Source organism: Zalophus californianus, chromosome 5 (assembly GCF_009762305.2).
Source record: "Zalophus californianus isolate mZalCal1 chromosome 5, mZalCal1.pri.v2, whole genome shotgun sequence".
Classification (NCBI taxonomy): domain Eukaryota; kingdom Metazoa; phylum Chordata; class Mammalia; order Carnivora; family Otariidae; genus Zalophus; species Zalophus californianus.
This window is the reverse complement of record NC_045599.1, coordinates 128,854,877-128,870,344: the sequence shown is the minus strand read 5'-3', so window position 1 is coordinate 128,870,344 and position 15,468 is coordinate 128,854,877. Positions and strand designations below refer to the sequence as shown.

Genomic DNA, 15,468 nt, shown 5'->3' with positions numbered 1-15,468 from the left:
TCTCCCTCTGACCCTCTTCCCTCTTGTGCTCTCTCTCATTCTCTCTCTCTCTCAAATAAATAAATGGAATCGTTAAAAAAAAAAAAAACTTTTGTGGATCAAGGACACTACCAATATAGTGAAAAGCAACCCACCTAATAGGAGAAAATATCGGCAAATCATATATTTACTAAAGGATTAATATGCAGAATACATAGAGAACTTCTAAATCTCAACAACAAAACAAACTGATTTAAAAAACAGGCAAAAGAGGGTGCCTGGCTGGCTCAGTCAGTTAGGCATCTGTCTGCCTTTGGCTCAGGTCATGATCTCAGGGTCCTGGAATCGAGCCCTGAGTTGGGCTCCCTGCTCAGCAAGAAGTCTTGCTTCTCCCTCTCCCTCTGCTGCTCCCCCTGCTTGTGCTCTCTCTCTCTCTCCCTCTTACTCTGCCAAATAAATAAAATCTTTAAAACATAAAAGCAAAAACTAAAAAAATAAAAAACAGGCCAAAGACTCGAATAGGTATTTCTCCAAAGACGACATACAAATGTCCAGTAAGCACATAAAAAGATGTTCAACATCACCAATCATTAGAGAAATACAAATCAAAACCATTTAACACCTGTTACAATGGCTATCATCTGAAAGAGAGAAAGAAAGAAAATGAAAAGAAACGAAACAAACGTTGGCCAAGACATGCACAAAATGCAATCCTTGTGTGTTGCTGCTGGGAATGTAAAATGGCCCAACCACTGTGGAAAATGCTAGTTCCTCAAAAAATTAAACACGGAATTACCAGATGTTCTAGCAATCCCACTTCTAAGGTACACAACCAAAAGAATTAAAGCAGGGACTCGAACAGATAATTTGTACAACAATGTTCAAATATTATTCACAACAGCTAAAAAACAGAAACAACCAAAATGTCCATCAACAGATGAATGGATAAACAAAATGCAGTATATACATATAATGGAATATTATTCAGCCTTAGAAAGGAATGAAATTTCTGATACAGGCTACACGAAAGAACCTTGAAAATATTATGCTAAGTAAAACAGACACAAAAGGACAAATGCATAATTCCACTTGTATATGGTACCCAGAACAGTCACATTCAGATATAGGAGTAGAATGTAGATCTTCCTCAACTTACGATAAACCCAACTGAGTTAAAAATATAATTGTAACTTGAAAATACATTTAATACACCTAATTTACTGAACATCACAGTTTAGCCCAGCCTACCTTACACATGCTCAGAACACTTAAAATTAGCCTATAATTGGGCAAAATCATCTAACACAAAGCCCATTAAAAAAAAAAAGTATTCAATATCTCATGTAATTTACTGAAAACTGTACTGAAAGTGAAAAAACAGAATGGTTGTATGGGTTCAGAACAGTTCTAAGTGTTATCAGTTGTTTACCCTCGTGATCACAGGGCTGATGGGCAGCCACTGCTCACCATCCCCTGCCCAGCATAAAGGGAGAGTATCACAGACCACATCACTAGCCTGGGAAAAGATCGAAATTCAAAGTACGGCTTCTACTGAATGCATATCCCTTTCACACCATCATAAAGTCAAAAAATTTTAAGTCAGACCACTGTTAAGTTGGGGATCATCTGTAATGGCTGCCAGAGGCCAGGGGAAGGGAGGAAATGAAGAGCTAGTGTTTAATGGGTATAGTTTGGAATGATGAAAAAGTTCTACAGATGGTTAGTGATGATGGCTGCAACATCACAACAATCTGAATGTCCTTAATACCTGTGAATTATACTTTAAAATGGCTGAAGTGGTGAGTTTTATGTGACATATATTTTGCCACAATAAAAAAAATTAAAAATCAAGAACCTACAGCTTTCAGGGCTCCTGGGTGGCTCAGTCGTTAAGTGTCTGCCTTCAGCTTAGGTCATGATCCCAGGGTCCTGGGATCGAGCCCCACATCGGGCTCCCTGCTCAGAGGGAAGCCTGCTTCTCCCTCTCCCACTCCCCCTACTTGTGTTCCCTCTCTCGCTGTCTCTCTCTCTGTGTCAAATAAATAAATAAAATCTTTAAAAAAAAACAACAAAAACCTACAGCTTTCCTTTTACTCTTTCAGGTCTATCAGTCACAATTAAGACCAAGGAGGCTGTGGAATGAAACCATTTTAATGTTTCTAGCCCAGCAGTCAGGACACTGCCCAAATCATAAAAGATCTTCAACTACTTGAGAACAAGAGATGGATGATGGATAGACTGATTACTTAAAGTTCAAACTTCTACGCAATGATTTCTAAACACATCCAATATTTTATGAAAATCACTCCAATGCATGTTAAAACAATTTTCTAATTTTTTTTTCAGTATGTGCCCTCTTTAATACCCATCACCAGGCTAACCCATCCCTGCCACCCCTCCCCCGAACCCTCAATTTGTCCACAGTCTCTCATGGTTCATCTCCCCCTCCAATTTCCCCCCTTCAATTTTTCCCTTCCTACTATCTTTTTTTTTTTTAACATATAATGTATTGTTTGTTTCGGGGGTACAGGTCTGTGATTCAACAGTCCTACACAATTCACAGCGCTCACCATAGCACATACCCTCCCCACTGTCCATCACCCAGCCACCCCGTCCCTCCCACCCCCCACCACTCCAGCAACCCTAAAACAATTTTCTAATTTAAAATTTCACAGATACATGGGACACTTGGCTGAGATACCTCCTTAAAAGATTTGTGACAATCAAATGAAAGGTAATCCCAAAACCAATTTCCAGTCAGCTTCAAACTACTTTGTGAATAGAATTCTGTTGCAAGCCCCAGCTCCGCCTCCTCTCCTAGAAGGGAATGCCCATCCTTCTGTGAGTAGTATAATGCCCAGCTCCTCCCCTCTGCTCCTGACACTCCTGGACAGCCTCAGCCTAATTCGCTACTTCCTCTGAAGTAAAAAAAATGCACTGTCTCCACTACCCAAGTGGCACTTTGGATAGTGCTACTTTACGCTCTTACTTTAATTCCCACATGTCTTATCTCTCAGGGACTAGACTATAAACTTGTGAAGGCTAAGACTTCTCTTGTAACTTTGTTCCTAGACTCATTAACAAAAAGTCTTGCAAAAGTACAATTTTGTAATGTAGTGCAACTTTGGAAATTGCTGTTCCCTTCTCTCCCCACTCTCAACCCCCTCAGGGAAAGGGCCTTGGTAGCCAAACGACCTACAGTGAGGGAAAAATGAAAAATAAATTAAAAGACAGGAAGGAAATAGGAAAATCTTCTTCAATGAAATAAAATATAAAAGAAAGGACTGTAGAAAGGACTATGGGCTAATGCCTTCTCCAGAAAACCCAGCCCTACCATCCTAAGAGAAGATCCTGGCCTTGAAGTCAGCTAGCAGGTACCAGAACCCCTTGGAGGGGTGGGGGGACATCAAAAACAGGCAGAAGGACCATAGAAAGGGGCAAGAAATGGTGATCACAGGGGTTAGAAGAGGAATGTTCTACTAAGCCCAGTAGATAAAGTACAAGAGGGTCAAGAAACAATAAAAATAGGAAAATATTAAATACTTATAAATACCACTATAAATTTTAAGTCACTTCTGGAGGCTAATTACCCATTTGCATTTGCTCAGTACTTCGGAGTTTTCAAAGCACTTACACATATGCCAATTCACGGGATCCCTATAATCTAGAGGTTATGGGACAGCCCACAAATGTAGGCCCATTTTTCCCAGGGGAAAACTGAGGGTCTAAGAATTCAAATCATTTATCCTAGTTTTTCTTCCTAGTCAAGGGCAAGGCAGGGAGTCAAGAACACGGCAGTCTGTGGCTGCTGATCTATCTAAGGCATCCCCACTATGTCCATACTGCACTTATCATGTCCTTCCATTAAAGGCAACCATCTATTTTATGGAAATCATTTGCACATATGTTTTCTACATAGACTGATTGCTCCTTGAGGTAAGAAATTTTCCTTTGAAACTCTACCACCAAGAAAAGACTGACATACAGAACGTGTTCAATAACTGGATTAAACTGAACATATGGACACTAAACCTGCTTCCATTTTATGTACTACAGATCCAAAAATTAAAGGACAAGCTCAATTCAGTGAACAAATTGGAATTTAAGTTCAATTCTTTTTTTTCTTAAAGTATAATTCTTAAATGTTATTTTGAGCTTATTTTGTTAGTATAGCATAAAAATTTAACAGCTGTGTTTGGGAAACTGAAACTAGAAAATGAAATCAGAGTAAAAATAACCATTAGGAATTTATAAGCAGTCTTCTAATTTCCAGCCCCTCCTAGAGGATATGGGGGCGGGGGCAGAAGGATGACACACAAAACTTTAACTACACATTATTAACCAACAAGATTAACTGTGATCTTAAAATTTCACTCACAACCTCCTACAATTGTATGCTAAAATTGTTCCTCTACTACTGAACTAGAAGCCAAATTCTTTTACAAAAAGTCCTATCAGAATTTTCTAAACCTCAGGTAAGAGCACAAATTTAGTATTTTCAATATTGATTCATTTCAGTGTTTCTCAACTTTTCTCCATTATTGCCCCTAAAGGAGCTTTTTCAGACTTTTTTCCCTAACCACTTTCTCCCCCATGAAATTTTAGTAAGATGGATACACCATCTGTTTATATGACCTATGTATTATCCCCAGAACCAACTTTCACTCCCTTAGGGATCACAATACCCCCATCAAAAATACATGATTTACTTAATAAATACCTACTGAGTAGTAGTGTATGCCAGGAGAGATACTCACTACCAAAAAATTCTAGAACACAATTTAGTTTTGTAGTTTACTATGAGTTTTGACACACAGAACTAAAATAAAATGGGCCTGAAGACAGAGATCTTCTTTCTAGTGTTTGTACCTAGTCAAGGGTCTGGCTCAGTAATCTTTGATAAATGCATGACCATTGTTAGAATTTTAGATGTAGTAGTTACACAGCTTGTGATGCCATTCAACAAGATGACCAGGCTACAGAAATGTCAGCTTCCTACCTCAAATCCAACTCACCGCAACCCTGAAACCTGGATTCTTCTGTAGTTAAGTTTTCAGGAAGAAGAAAAAGACAGGAGCCCCAGGGTGGCTCAGTGAGTTGAGTGCCTGACTCTTAAGTTTCAGCTCAGGTGGTGATCTCAGGGTTATGAAATAGGGCCCTGCGCTGGACTCTGTGCTGGAAGTGGAGCCTACTTAGGATTCCCTCCCCCCCCCCCGTCCCTCCCCCACTCCCTCTAGTAAAAAAATGAAGTAAAAATTTGTTTAAATAAAAAAAAAAGACCCTTGGGGCGCCTGGTTGGCTCAGTCGTTAGGCGTCTGCATTCGGCTCAGCTCATGATCCCAGGGTCCTGGGATCAAGCCCCGCATCGGGCTCCCTGCTCGGCGGGAAGCCTGCTTCTCCCTCTCCCACTCCCCCTGCTTGTGTTCCTTCTCTCCCTGGGTCTCTCTCTGTCAAATAAATAAATAAAATCTGTAAAAAAAAAAAAAAAAAAAAAAGCAAAGCAGGGTACTTGGCTGGCTCAGTGGGTGGAGCAGAGCATTCAACTCTTCATCTCAGGGTTGTGAGTTCAAGGCCCACACTGTGTGTAGAAATTACTTAAAAATAAAACCTTTAAAAAAGAAAACAAAGCAAAACCAAAAAATTAAACTAAAACAAACAGTTCCTATTCAGTAATTTTCAACCTTCTGGTTCACTAAATGCTTTTGAGTATATGATGAAAGCTATGTTCTCTTCCTCCAGAAAAATACACAATTGCAGAGTGCTCAGTTTCTAAACTCCATCTGTTAACTCCAATTTAAGAACTCTTCCACTAATGTAATTTGTAAACCAAATAGCTTAAGTTTAAAAATAAGTTAACTTTTTCAAATTTAAGTTTTTAAGTTTAAAAATGCATCTACCAGAAGCATTCTTTCCAATAACATAATGTACTTTAATCATGATTGTATTCTTTACAAATCAGAGGCTTACCAAACAAAAAGAGCAGACTACTTTCTATATATACCTACCTGTAATACCTAAATTAAAACCTCAATATTTACTAAATTACATTATAATGCTGAACATGCTACTGTAACAGGCAGCAGTCTTTCAAGCTTTGATTAAAGCAACCTACGGCGCCTGGGTGGCTCAGTCGTTAAGCGTCTGCCTTCAGTCCAGGTCATGGTCCCAGGGTCCTGGGATCGAGCCCCACAGTGGGCTCCCTGCTCAGCAGGAAGCCTGCTTCTCCTCCTCCATTACCCCTGCTTATGTTCCCTCTCTCACTGTGTCTGTCTCTCTGTCAAGTAAATAAATAAAATCTTTAAAAAAAAAAAAGAAACGAAACGAAACCTAAAGCCAGAGACATCAATTTCAAAATGAAACCAGACTCCCACCTTTGGCACTTGTCATTATACTTATTAAATGGAAGAAACACGGGACAAGCACAATCTCTTTGTGTTGCTTTAAAAGGAGATTCACATGAAAATAGAATGACCTAAACAAACACTATAGCAACTTTGAATGAAATCATTTACTATGATTAACAGCAGAAAAATTATGCTGACAGAAAGTAGGAAAAGTTTGCATGGATATAGAATTGTGTTGGGCCAAAAATGTACCATGACATAACAGAAAAAGCATGATTTAGGTCTTTGACACTTACACATAAGCTCACACTGTAACAGTTTATTTCTTTAAATATCAAATATGTCAAACTTCAATCAAAATAATTCTGAAAAAAAATAACTATCAAATACTCTGAAATATCATATATATGATATCATATATCAAATGATCTATACAGGGACCATCAGATGGTTTAAAATTAATAAATATCAAATACTTATTGATAATTAATAAGTTAATAATTAATCAATTATTAGTAAGTTATCAAATATTAGGATGGCTTGGAAGATTAGTGAATATGTTGGCCAACTGTGAAAGAATCCCAAAGCACTAAAAATGATTTCAATAGTATAAAATCTTGTTTAAAAGGTACAAAATGGGGGGCACCTGGGTAGCTCAGTTAGTTAAGCGGCTGCCATGGGCTCAGGTCATGATCCCAGAGTCCTGGGATTGAGCCCCACAGCAGGCTCCCTGCTCAATGGGGAGTCTGCTTCTCCCTCTCCCTCTGCCTGCCACTCCCCTTGCTTGTGCGCTCTCTCTGTCAAATAAATAAATAAAAACCTTAAAAAAAAAAAAAAGGTACAAATGGTTCGTTCAATGAACTCCAAAAACTAACTTTTGAGATCCTGTGTGTCTTATGCTGTGTACCTACTCTTAAATACACCTGAAAAAATGAAAATTCAATCTTTGAAAATATGAAGAGAATATTATTTGTATTAATAAAGGAATCACAAAATTCCAAAGCTCAGAAGCCTTTGTTATACTTTAAGTTACTAAAATCTTAGCACATGTTGAAATTCTGAATATCTGCAGAATGGATTTCTAGTTAAATTTAATACTCAAAGATGGTATGTATCACTGCATGCAGAGCAAGATTTTTAAATAAAATTATACATCTTGATAAGTACTGTATCTCAAAACAGTGACCTTAAGAACCTTATTCCAAAACTGGTACATCTCTGTGATCAATCTTTGAAGCCAGTTTAAAAGCCACGCAAAAAGTCAGTTCCACCATTTTAGTTACTTAATTATTTTATATTAGGGTATATTATTCAGCTGAACTACCTACTTATTCTTCAAGATACAGGATGAAATTATTACATTAAGGTTCTTGTCTACAAGCATTAGAAACATTAGTAATAGACTGTGGCTATCTTTTAAAAGGGACCTTTTTTTTTTTTTATTAATTTGACAGAGAGAGACACAGCGAGAGAGGGAACACAAGCAGGGGGAGTGGGAGAGGGAAAAGCAGGCTCCCCACTGAGCAGGGAGACCAACGCAGGGCTCAATCCCAGCACCCTGGGATCATGACCCGAGCCGAAGGCAGACGCCTAACGACTGAGCCACCCAGGTGCCCCTAAAAAGGACTTTTTAAACATTTTATTTATTTATTTTTTAACATTTTATTTTTTTAAGTAATCTCCGCACCCAATGTGGTACTTGAGCTCACAACCCCAGGATCAAGAGTCGCACACTCCACTGACTAAAAGCCAGCCAGGTGGCCTTTAAAAAAAGACTTTAGGGGGCGCCTGGGTGGCTCAGTCGTTGGGCATCTGCCTTTGGCTCAGGTCATGATCCCAGAGTCCTGGGATTGGGCCCTGCCTTGGGCTCCCTGCTCCGCGGGGAGACTGCTTCTCCCTCTCCCTCTGCCTCTCCCCCTGCTTGTGTTCCTTCTCTTGCTATCTCTCTCAGTCAAATAAATAAATAAAATCTTTAAAAAAAAAAAAAAAAAGACTTTAGGGAGCCTGGGTGGCTCAGTCAGTTGAGCGTCTGCCTTTACGCTCGGGTCATGATCCAGGGGTCCTGGGATCAGATCCCAAATCCAGGCTCCCTGCTCAGCGGGGAGCCTGCTTCTCCCTCTCTTGGCTCGTGCTCTCTCTCTCTCAAATAAATAAATAAAATCTTAAAAAAAAAAAAGACTTTTAATGCAAGGATATTGCAGATTACAAAACTGAAAGGTGCCTGAAGGGGTGTCTGGCTGGCTCAATCAGTAAAGCAGGTGACTCTTGATCTTGGCATTGTGAATTTGAGCTGCGCACTGAGGGTAGAGCTTACTTAAAAACAAACAAAAAAACGAAAATAGAAAACTAGGGGAAAGGTACATGGTAAACCAGGATGGAAAACACAGCACCTATGGGCTAGGGAGAAAGAAGCTCAAGAATCATGTCAGAGAACAGTGATCTCAAGGAACCATGTCAGAAAACATTCTGATCCACCCACTGGCACCACTTGATAGGTCTCCAAAAACTCCACAGCCTGTTCCATTATCAAGATCCAAAGCCCTGGGAGAAAAAATCTGATTGGAAAAGCCTGGGTGTGACTGCACTACAAAAGGAGAGGGGTAAATGCTTCAAGAGGGCAACCTAGGGCTACACACAACAGGGGAACCCCTATAAAAGGACGTGAGGAAGGGGTAAGGAGAGGGAGGACACAACATGGTGGAGAATAAAACAATAAATGTCCACAACAGTCCAATCAGAGCCATGGGAGAGAATTATTTCTCCATTTTAAAAAACTCTGAGGCTCGGGACGCCTGGGTGGCTCAGTAGGTTAAGCGTCTGCCTTCAGCTCAGGTCATGATCCCAGGGTTCTGGGATCGAGTCCCACACTGGGCTCCTTGTTCAGCAGGGAGCCTGCTTCTCCCTCTGCCTGCCACTCCCCCTGCTTGTGCTCTCTCTTTCTCTCTGACAAATAAATAAATAAAATCTTAAAAAAAAAAAACAACTCTGAGGCTCAGGAGGCTTAAAGAATGTATGTAAAACAAAAGATACATCTCAGACAAGGACTATGGCACCTCTTTCCACTTCTACTATTCCCCAGGCACACTCTAACTTATACCTGGCCACTTAGATAATTAAATCCAACATTAAAGCACTAAGATCTACCATCAATGAAAATATTTAAAAGTATCTAACACCCAAATGAACAACAAAAATAGAAACACTCATAAACACAAAGAATAAACTGGTGGTTGCCAGTGGGCAGAGGATGGGGGGGATGAGTGAAATAGGTGAAGGGGACTAAGAGTTACAAACTTCCAGTTATAAAATAAGTAAGTCAAGGGCGCCTGGGTGGCTCACTTAAGTGTCAGACTCTTGATCTCAGCTCAGGTCTTGATCCCAGGGTCATGAGTTCAAGCCCCATGTTGGGCTCTACACTGGAGTTGAATTCAACTTCCAAATTACAAAGATTCCTAGAGCCTACTTAAATTAATTAAAATAAAATAAAATAAGTCAAGGGGATAGGAAGTACAACATAGGGATTAGTCAATAATATGGTAATAACTTTGTACATTGACAGATGGTAACTAAACTTATCAAGGTGAGCATTTTGAAATGTTTGTAATTGTCAAATCACCGTTATGTATCTAAAACTAATATGTCAAATATACTTCAGTCAAAATTTAATAGGGGTGCCTGGGTGGCTCAGTTAAGAGTCTGCCTCCTGCTCAGGTCATGATCCCAGGGTCCTGGGATGGAGTCCCGCATCGGGCTCCCTGCTCAGCAGGGAGTCCACTTCTCCCTCTCCTGCTCCCCCTCCTTGTGCTCTCCCTCTCTGTCAAAGAAATAAATCTTTAAAAAAATAAAATTTTTAATAAATAATGATGTCCTGAGGAAATAAAGAAATAAATAAAATGAAAAAAAAAGTATATGACACCACTTGAGGTAACCCTCCATGAGGCATTCTGAAAACTCTATTGATTCTTGGAGGCATCTATGGAAAAATCAGTCAGGGAAAAGAAAATATCTGGCTGATTGGCTGCCCTCCCCCTTCAAACAGTCAGGGGAAGATTACAGGAATCTTGCTAATTTGGAAGTTGAATTCAAGTTTAAATCTAATGCCATCCTTGCTGTGGCCCCTTAAGATTTACTTCAATATCTATGTCATTGATGCTCCATCCAGACTGAGCACCGGAATCCCCAGAGGGGTCTAAGCATCTGTATTTTAACAAAAGCCACAAAGGAAAATCATTGGTAAAAAGTGTAAAATGTGTACCTAAATTCAAAAAAAGAAGAAAAATCCTCACAATGACTTTAGAGTCACTCCCAATAGGTAATCTGAGGCCAAACCACCATCTGCTTGTTGGCAAGCTGAGCCTTCTGTTCAGTAAAGAGGACAGGAGGGACACTAGATTCAGGAGGTAAATCAATGTCATTTTTTAAATACTGTAGATTATAGATGTGTTAAAAGATGGATAATTCAAAGAAAATGAACAAATGACAACCTACATAATACGGATGACTGTCACAATGCAAAAGATGCAAACGGAAGTACAAAAATGAACAAAACTATTCTATGCTGAATTCTAAAGTAAGGCTAGTGGCTACCCTTGAGGTATTAGGCAGTTAACTGGAAAGGCAGCAACTGGGAAGTGGTCATGCTCTTTTTCTTGATCTAGGTGCTGTTTAACAGCTGTGTTCAGTCTGTGAAAATTCATCACACCAAATGCACTTTCCTGTACACATTGAACAAAAAATATTTTTCAAAAGCCATAATGTCTCAGTTTTTTTCTAAAAGTCAAAGTAAGGGGCATCTGGGTGGCTCAGTGGGTTAAGCATCTGCCTTAGGCTCAGGTCATGATCCCTGGTGCCCTGCTTCTGCCCCTCCCCCTGCTTGTCCTCCTCTTGTGGGCACTACCCCACCCCCCCGCCCCCAAGTAAATAATATCTTTAAAAAAGAAAAAAAAGTCCGAGTAAAACTAATTTTCACCATTTTACAATTTCTTTACACTTTTTCTCAATTGTTTGGATTCAAATACAGTAGTTCACACACCCATATACAATGTATCATTAATGACCTGCCGAACCTTAAAATTTAGGTTTTAACATCTTAAGAGTACCCAAAGATAACAAAGATGGATGCTAAGCTAAAGCAGTGAATTTATTAAGCTATATATTGTGCCTAAGGCTTGGAACTTAATATCAAACATAAATTAAAATCTAATATTAACAAGCATAAATGCCTAGGCTCTCAAGAGTAATTCCTGACCTCCTAAAAAGAGGGATACAAGTTGAAGACATGGGGGGGGGGGAATCTCCCAAAACTTATGGAGAAGGTGACAGGTTTGGTTACTAGTTTTGTAAAGATGTGAACAGAAGTTATATAGGTTAATCCCTAAAACCTAAATCTAAAGCAATGCCAAATCCCAAGCCCACCCACTTCCATTTCAACTCCCTGCCTGCAAAAGGGGAAATAGAAAATTTCTCTATGTGACTGCTGAAATCAGCAAGAAAATAGAATTGGCTAGTGTCTGAACCTTAGCCAGGATATGGCAAAGTATAGTGGCTCCTGACATAAACACAACACATGGTTTCAATTACCTTGCCACCAGAGAAATTTAAATCGTCTACATAAAGTACCATTAAGCTTCAGGGCACCTGGGTGGCTCAGATGACTAAATGTCTCCCTTCAGTTCAGGTCATGATCTCCAGGTCCTGGGAATCAAGCCCCGCATTGGGCTCCTGACTCAGCAAGGAATCTGCTTCTCCCTCTCCCTTTGCCTCTCCCCTCTGCTCACACTCACTATCTCTGTCTCTCTCTCAAATGAATAAATAAAATCTTAAAAAAAAAAAAAGTACCATTAAGCTTCTTCTTTATCTTATGAAAATCAAGCACAGAAACAGAGCAAGTCAATATGCCTTAGCTTAACCTTTTCCAGTAACATATACCTGAGGAAAAAAAGGGGCTTTTTCACCATAATTTCTCATTTGAAGTGACTCAAATCCAAAAGCTAATTCTGGTTTTAGTTGGGGGTTTTTGTTTCTTGGTTAAGTTTTAGTTTTACGCACAGGACGTATCCACACAGAAAACTATCAAAAACTATAAACCAAAACATTCATACAGGAATAAAGATGACTTGCTTTCTTCATTTTTTTCTGTATTTTCTAAAATGTTACTTTCGTTCCAAAGGAAAAAGATAAAGACTTAAAGAAAAATGTTTATTACCAAGATTCTAAATTGTGAAGCCTAAAACTTTGGCAAGTTGAATACTTCCTAAAATCACATTTCTAGGACACACGACATCAACAGACCATCCCCAACTTAACAATTTTTCAACTTTATGGCTGTACAAGAGTGATACTTCAAATTTTGATCTTTTCCTGGGCTGGTGATATGCATACAATTTGCTAGGCACAGCCACAGGACCACAAGCATAACCAATGATAGACTTAGAGCCATTCTCTTTTTCACTCTCAATACAGCATTCAAAAAATTACATGAACTATTCAACACTTCATTATAAAATAAACATTGTGATAGACGATTCTGCTCAACTGCAGGCTAACGTAAACGTTCTGAGCACGTTTAAGGTAGGCTAAGCTAAGCTATGATGTTTGGTAGGTTAGGGGTATTAAATGCATTTTCAACTCAAAATATTCAATCTATGACGGGTTTATCAGAACATAACCCTGTCATAAATTGAGGAAGATCTGGAGGCTGTTTTCCCAAAGAACAAAAAGGAATTTCACATACAGTCTGCTTCCATAACTCAGTAATTAATAAACACACTGAGCCCCTTTCACACCCAGAGGGACCTCTTTTCAAGTGATCATTATTAAAACCTGCAAACGGGAAACCTAAATATTGCAAATATTCTAGACATTTATGTCAAAGTTAATTTTAATTCACTAAATACTAGGAGGCCACAGTCCATATAAAACTCACCTATATCTAGTAAGTTTTGGTGAAATAAGACTAAACTGTATTATAAGGATTACATTTTTTGCCCACATTTGTGAATTGGGAAAACTATTAAAAATCAAAACATAGGGGCGCCTGGGTGGCTCAGATGGTTAAGCGTCTGCCTTCGGCTCAGGTCATGATCCCAGGGTCCTGGGATCCAGTCCCACATCGGGCTCCTTGCTCAGCAGGGAGTCTGCTTCTCCCTCTCCCTCTCCCTCTGCTTGTTATCTGTCTCTCTCACAAATGAATAAATAAAATCTTTAAAAAAAAAAATCAAAACATAACTTGGATATTTCTGTATTTTCTGTATCTGACTCTCAAAATGTACTGTTTGTAGATTCCATGCTGAGATAAAACAAGCTTCTAGAACTACCTCACCATATGTGATTTATAGAATATCCATTCATCTGGCTGACTGGCTGCAAATCTCTAAAAACAATTTTTGTAAATAAACAGATATGTGATGAAGCAAATATAGGAAAACGTTAATGACAGAACCTAGGAGAATATACAGATGTCCACTTTAGCATTTTTCTCCAACTTTTCTGTGTGAAAATTCTCAAAAGATACCAAGGTGAAAATAATCTTTCGAAATCACAACACGAAAAGAGATCTATAGCAACTATAACCTACCTATGGCTGTGAGGCCTTTCATCAAATCACAAACCCAACATTTTTAGCACCCCCCAAAAAAGTCCTTCCATAAGATGGCAAGATTTTCTGGAGACTAGTGAACTGATAAAATATAAGTGATACTAAAAATAATCTCTTACCCAAAGGAAGGTTACCTAGGAGGTCATTTTCCAGGAGGTGACATGAGAATTTTGTTGGACTTTTAACTTTATCAGATGTAAAACAACTTTTGCCTCCATTACCATTTCACCGAAATTTTTCAAAATTCCAAACAGTACACTTTAAGTTTTGGCTTTTTTTTTTTTTTTAATCTCCCAAAAAGCAGATCCGTGGAGCCCTCCCAGGTCCTAAAACCTGCGAAACCCAGAGTTCGGGGCGCTGGTGGTTCCGGGTGTTTCACTCTAACGGGCAGTCTCCAGGTGGGATTGTACCCCGGGGTCTATACGGGTTAAACAGGCGGAAAAAGGAAGACAGACAGACCGCCAGGGAGTCAAAATCAAAGGAGTGACTATGTAAGGAGGAAGGGAAAATCCAAGCAATCGGTGCGGGGAGGATCTGGAAGCACCGGGCCAGCTGGGCGCTCAGCTCAGGAACTCGGAGGGCAGACGCGCAGAGCCGGAGGCCGGGCTCCCGCCTGCGCCCGGGCCCCGCGCCGGCCGCCAAACTCCGGCCGCCCCCGCCCTGCCCGCCGCGCCCGCACCTCTCGGTCCTTGAGGCCCAGCAGGAGCACCTCCTCCATCAGGGTCAGCCTTGTTTCCTTGGAGTCGCCCTTGTCGTCGTCGTCCTGCTCGTCGCGGCGGCTCTGCGCGTCGTCCTCGCTGCTGCCGCCGCCGCCGCCCGCCACCCGCTCCTTGTCCGCGGCGTTGCGGGAGGCCTCGGTGCGCCGCTGCACCAGGCCCGAGCTGCGCTGGGTCAGCGAGGTCATCGCTCCCGCCGAGACGCCGGGCCGAGAGGGACGCGGGACCTACCGGGTCTCCCTCCTCCTCCCCCCGCGGCCCCTGACCCGGGCTTCCGTGTTAAATCCCGGCTCCGGGGCGACGTCGGTCGGCAGCTGGGCCGGGAGCAGTCATGGGGAGACGGGTCGAGGCGAAACGGGCGGGCCGGGCGCCGGCGAGGCGGAAGAAGGGCTCTTTCCTCCTGCGGCCGCGAGCCCCGAGGCAGCCCGAGCTCCTAGGTAGAGAAGGAGGTGGAGGGTGGAGGTGGTGGTGGTGGTGGTAGTGACGGTGGCGGCGGCGGCGGCGGCGGCGGCTGCGCCTTCCCAATATGGCGGCGCTGACTGACGTCACCGGAGGATGTGGCACAGCCGGCTCGGGGCGGGGCGGCCCGGGAGGGCGCCGGAAGCGCCGGACCGGGACCCGGCGGCGGGGGCGAGGGCTGGGGTCCGCATACTGTGACCCCTTCCCGGGCTCTGGGGTCTCCGCGGGCGCTCGCCCTCAACTTGGCGTCCCTTGGCCGCCGGGCCCGCGGTCCCCCTCCCGTGGCCCGTGACGTGCCCTCCGTCCGCCTCCCCCTTGGCCCCTCGAAAAAGAGGGCCTGCAGCCAGAGACTGGCGAGGCCCCCCACGAATGG

At 41.6% G+C, this 15,468-nt stretch overlaps 1 protein-coding gene across 1 annotated transcript in view; it reads right to left on the bottom strand.

Moving 5' to 3' along the window:
• Positions 1-15,146, bottom strand: part of GOLPH3 (golgi phosphoprotein 3) — a 61,237-nt gene extending 46,091 nt beyond the window's left edge. The window contains exon 1 of the mRNA XM_027605842.2: positions 14,600-15,146. Coding sequence (XP_027461643.1) covers positions 14,600-14,824 — 225 coding nt within the window. The 5' untranslated portion in view covers positions 14,825-15,146. The remainder of the gene's footprint in view (positions 1-14,599) is intronic.
• Positions 15,147-15,468: the final 322 nt, after the last annotated feature.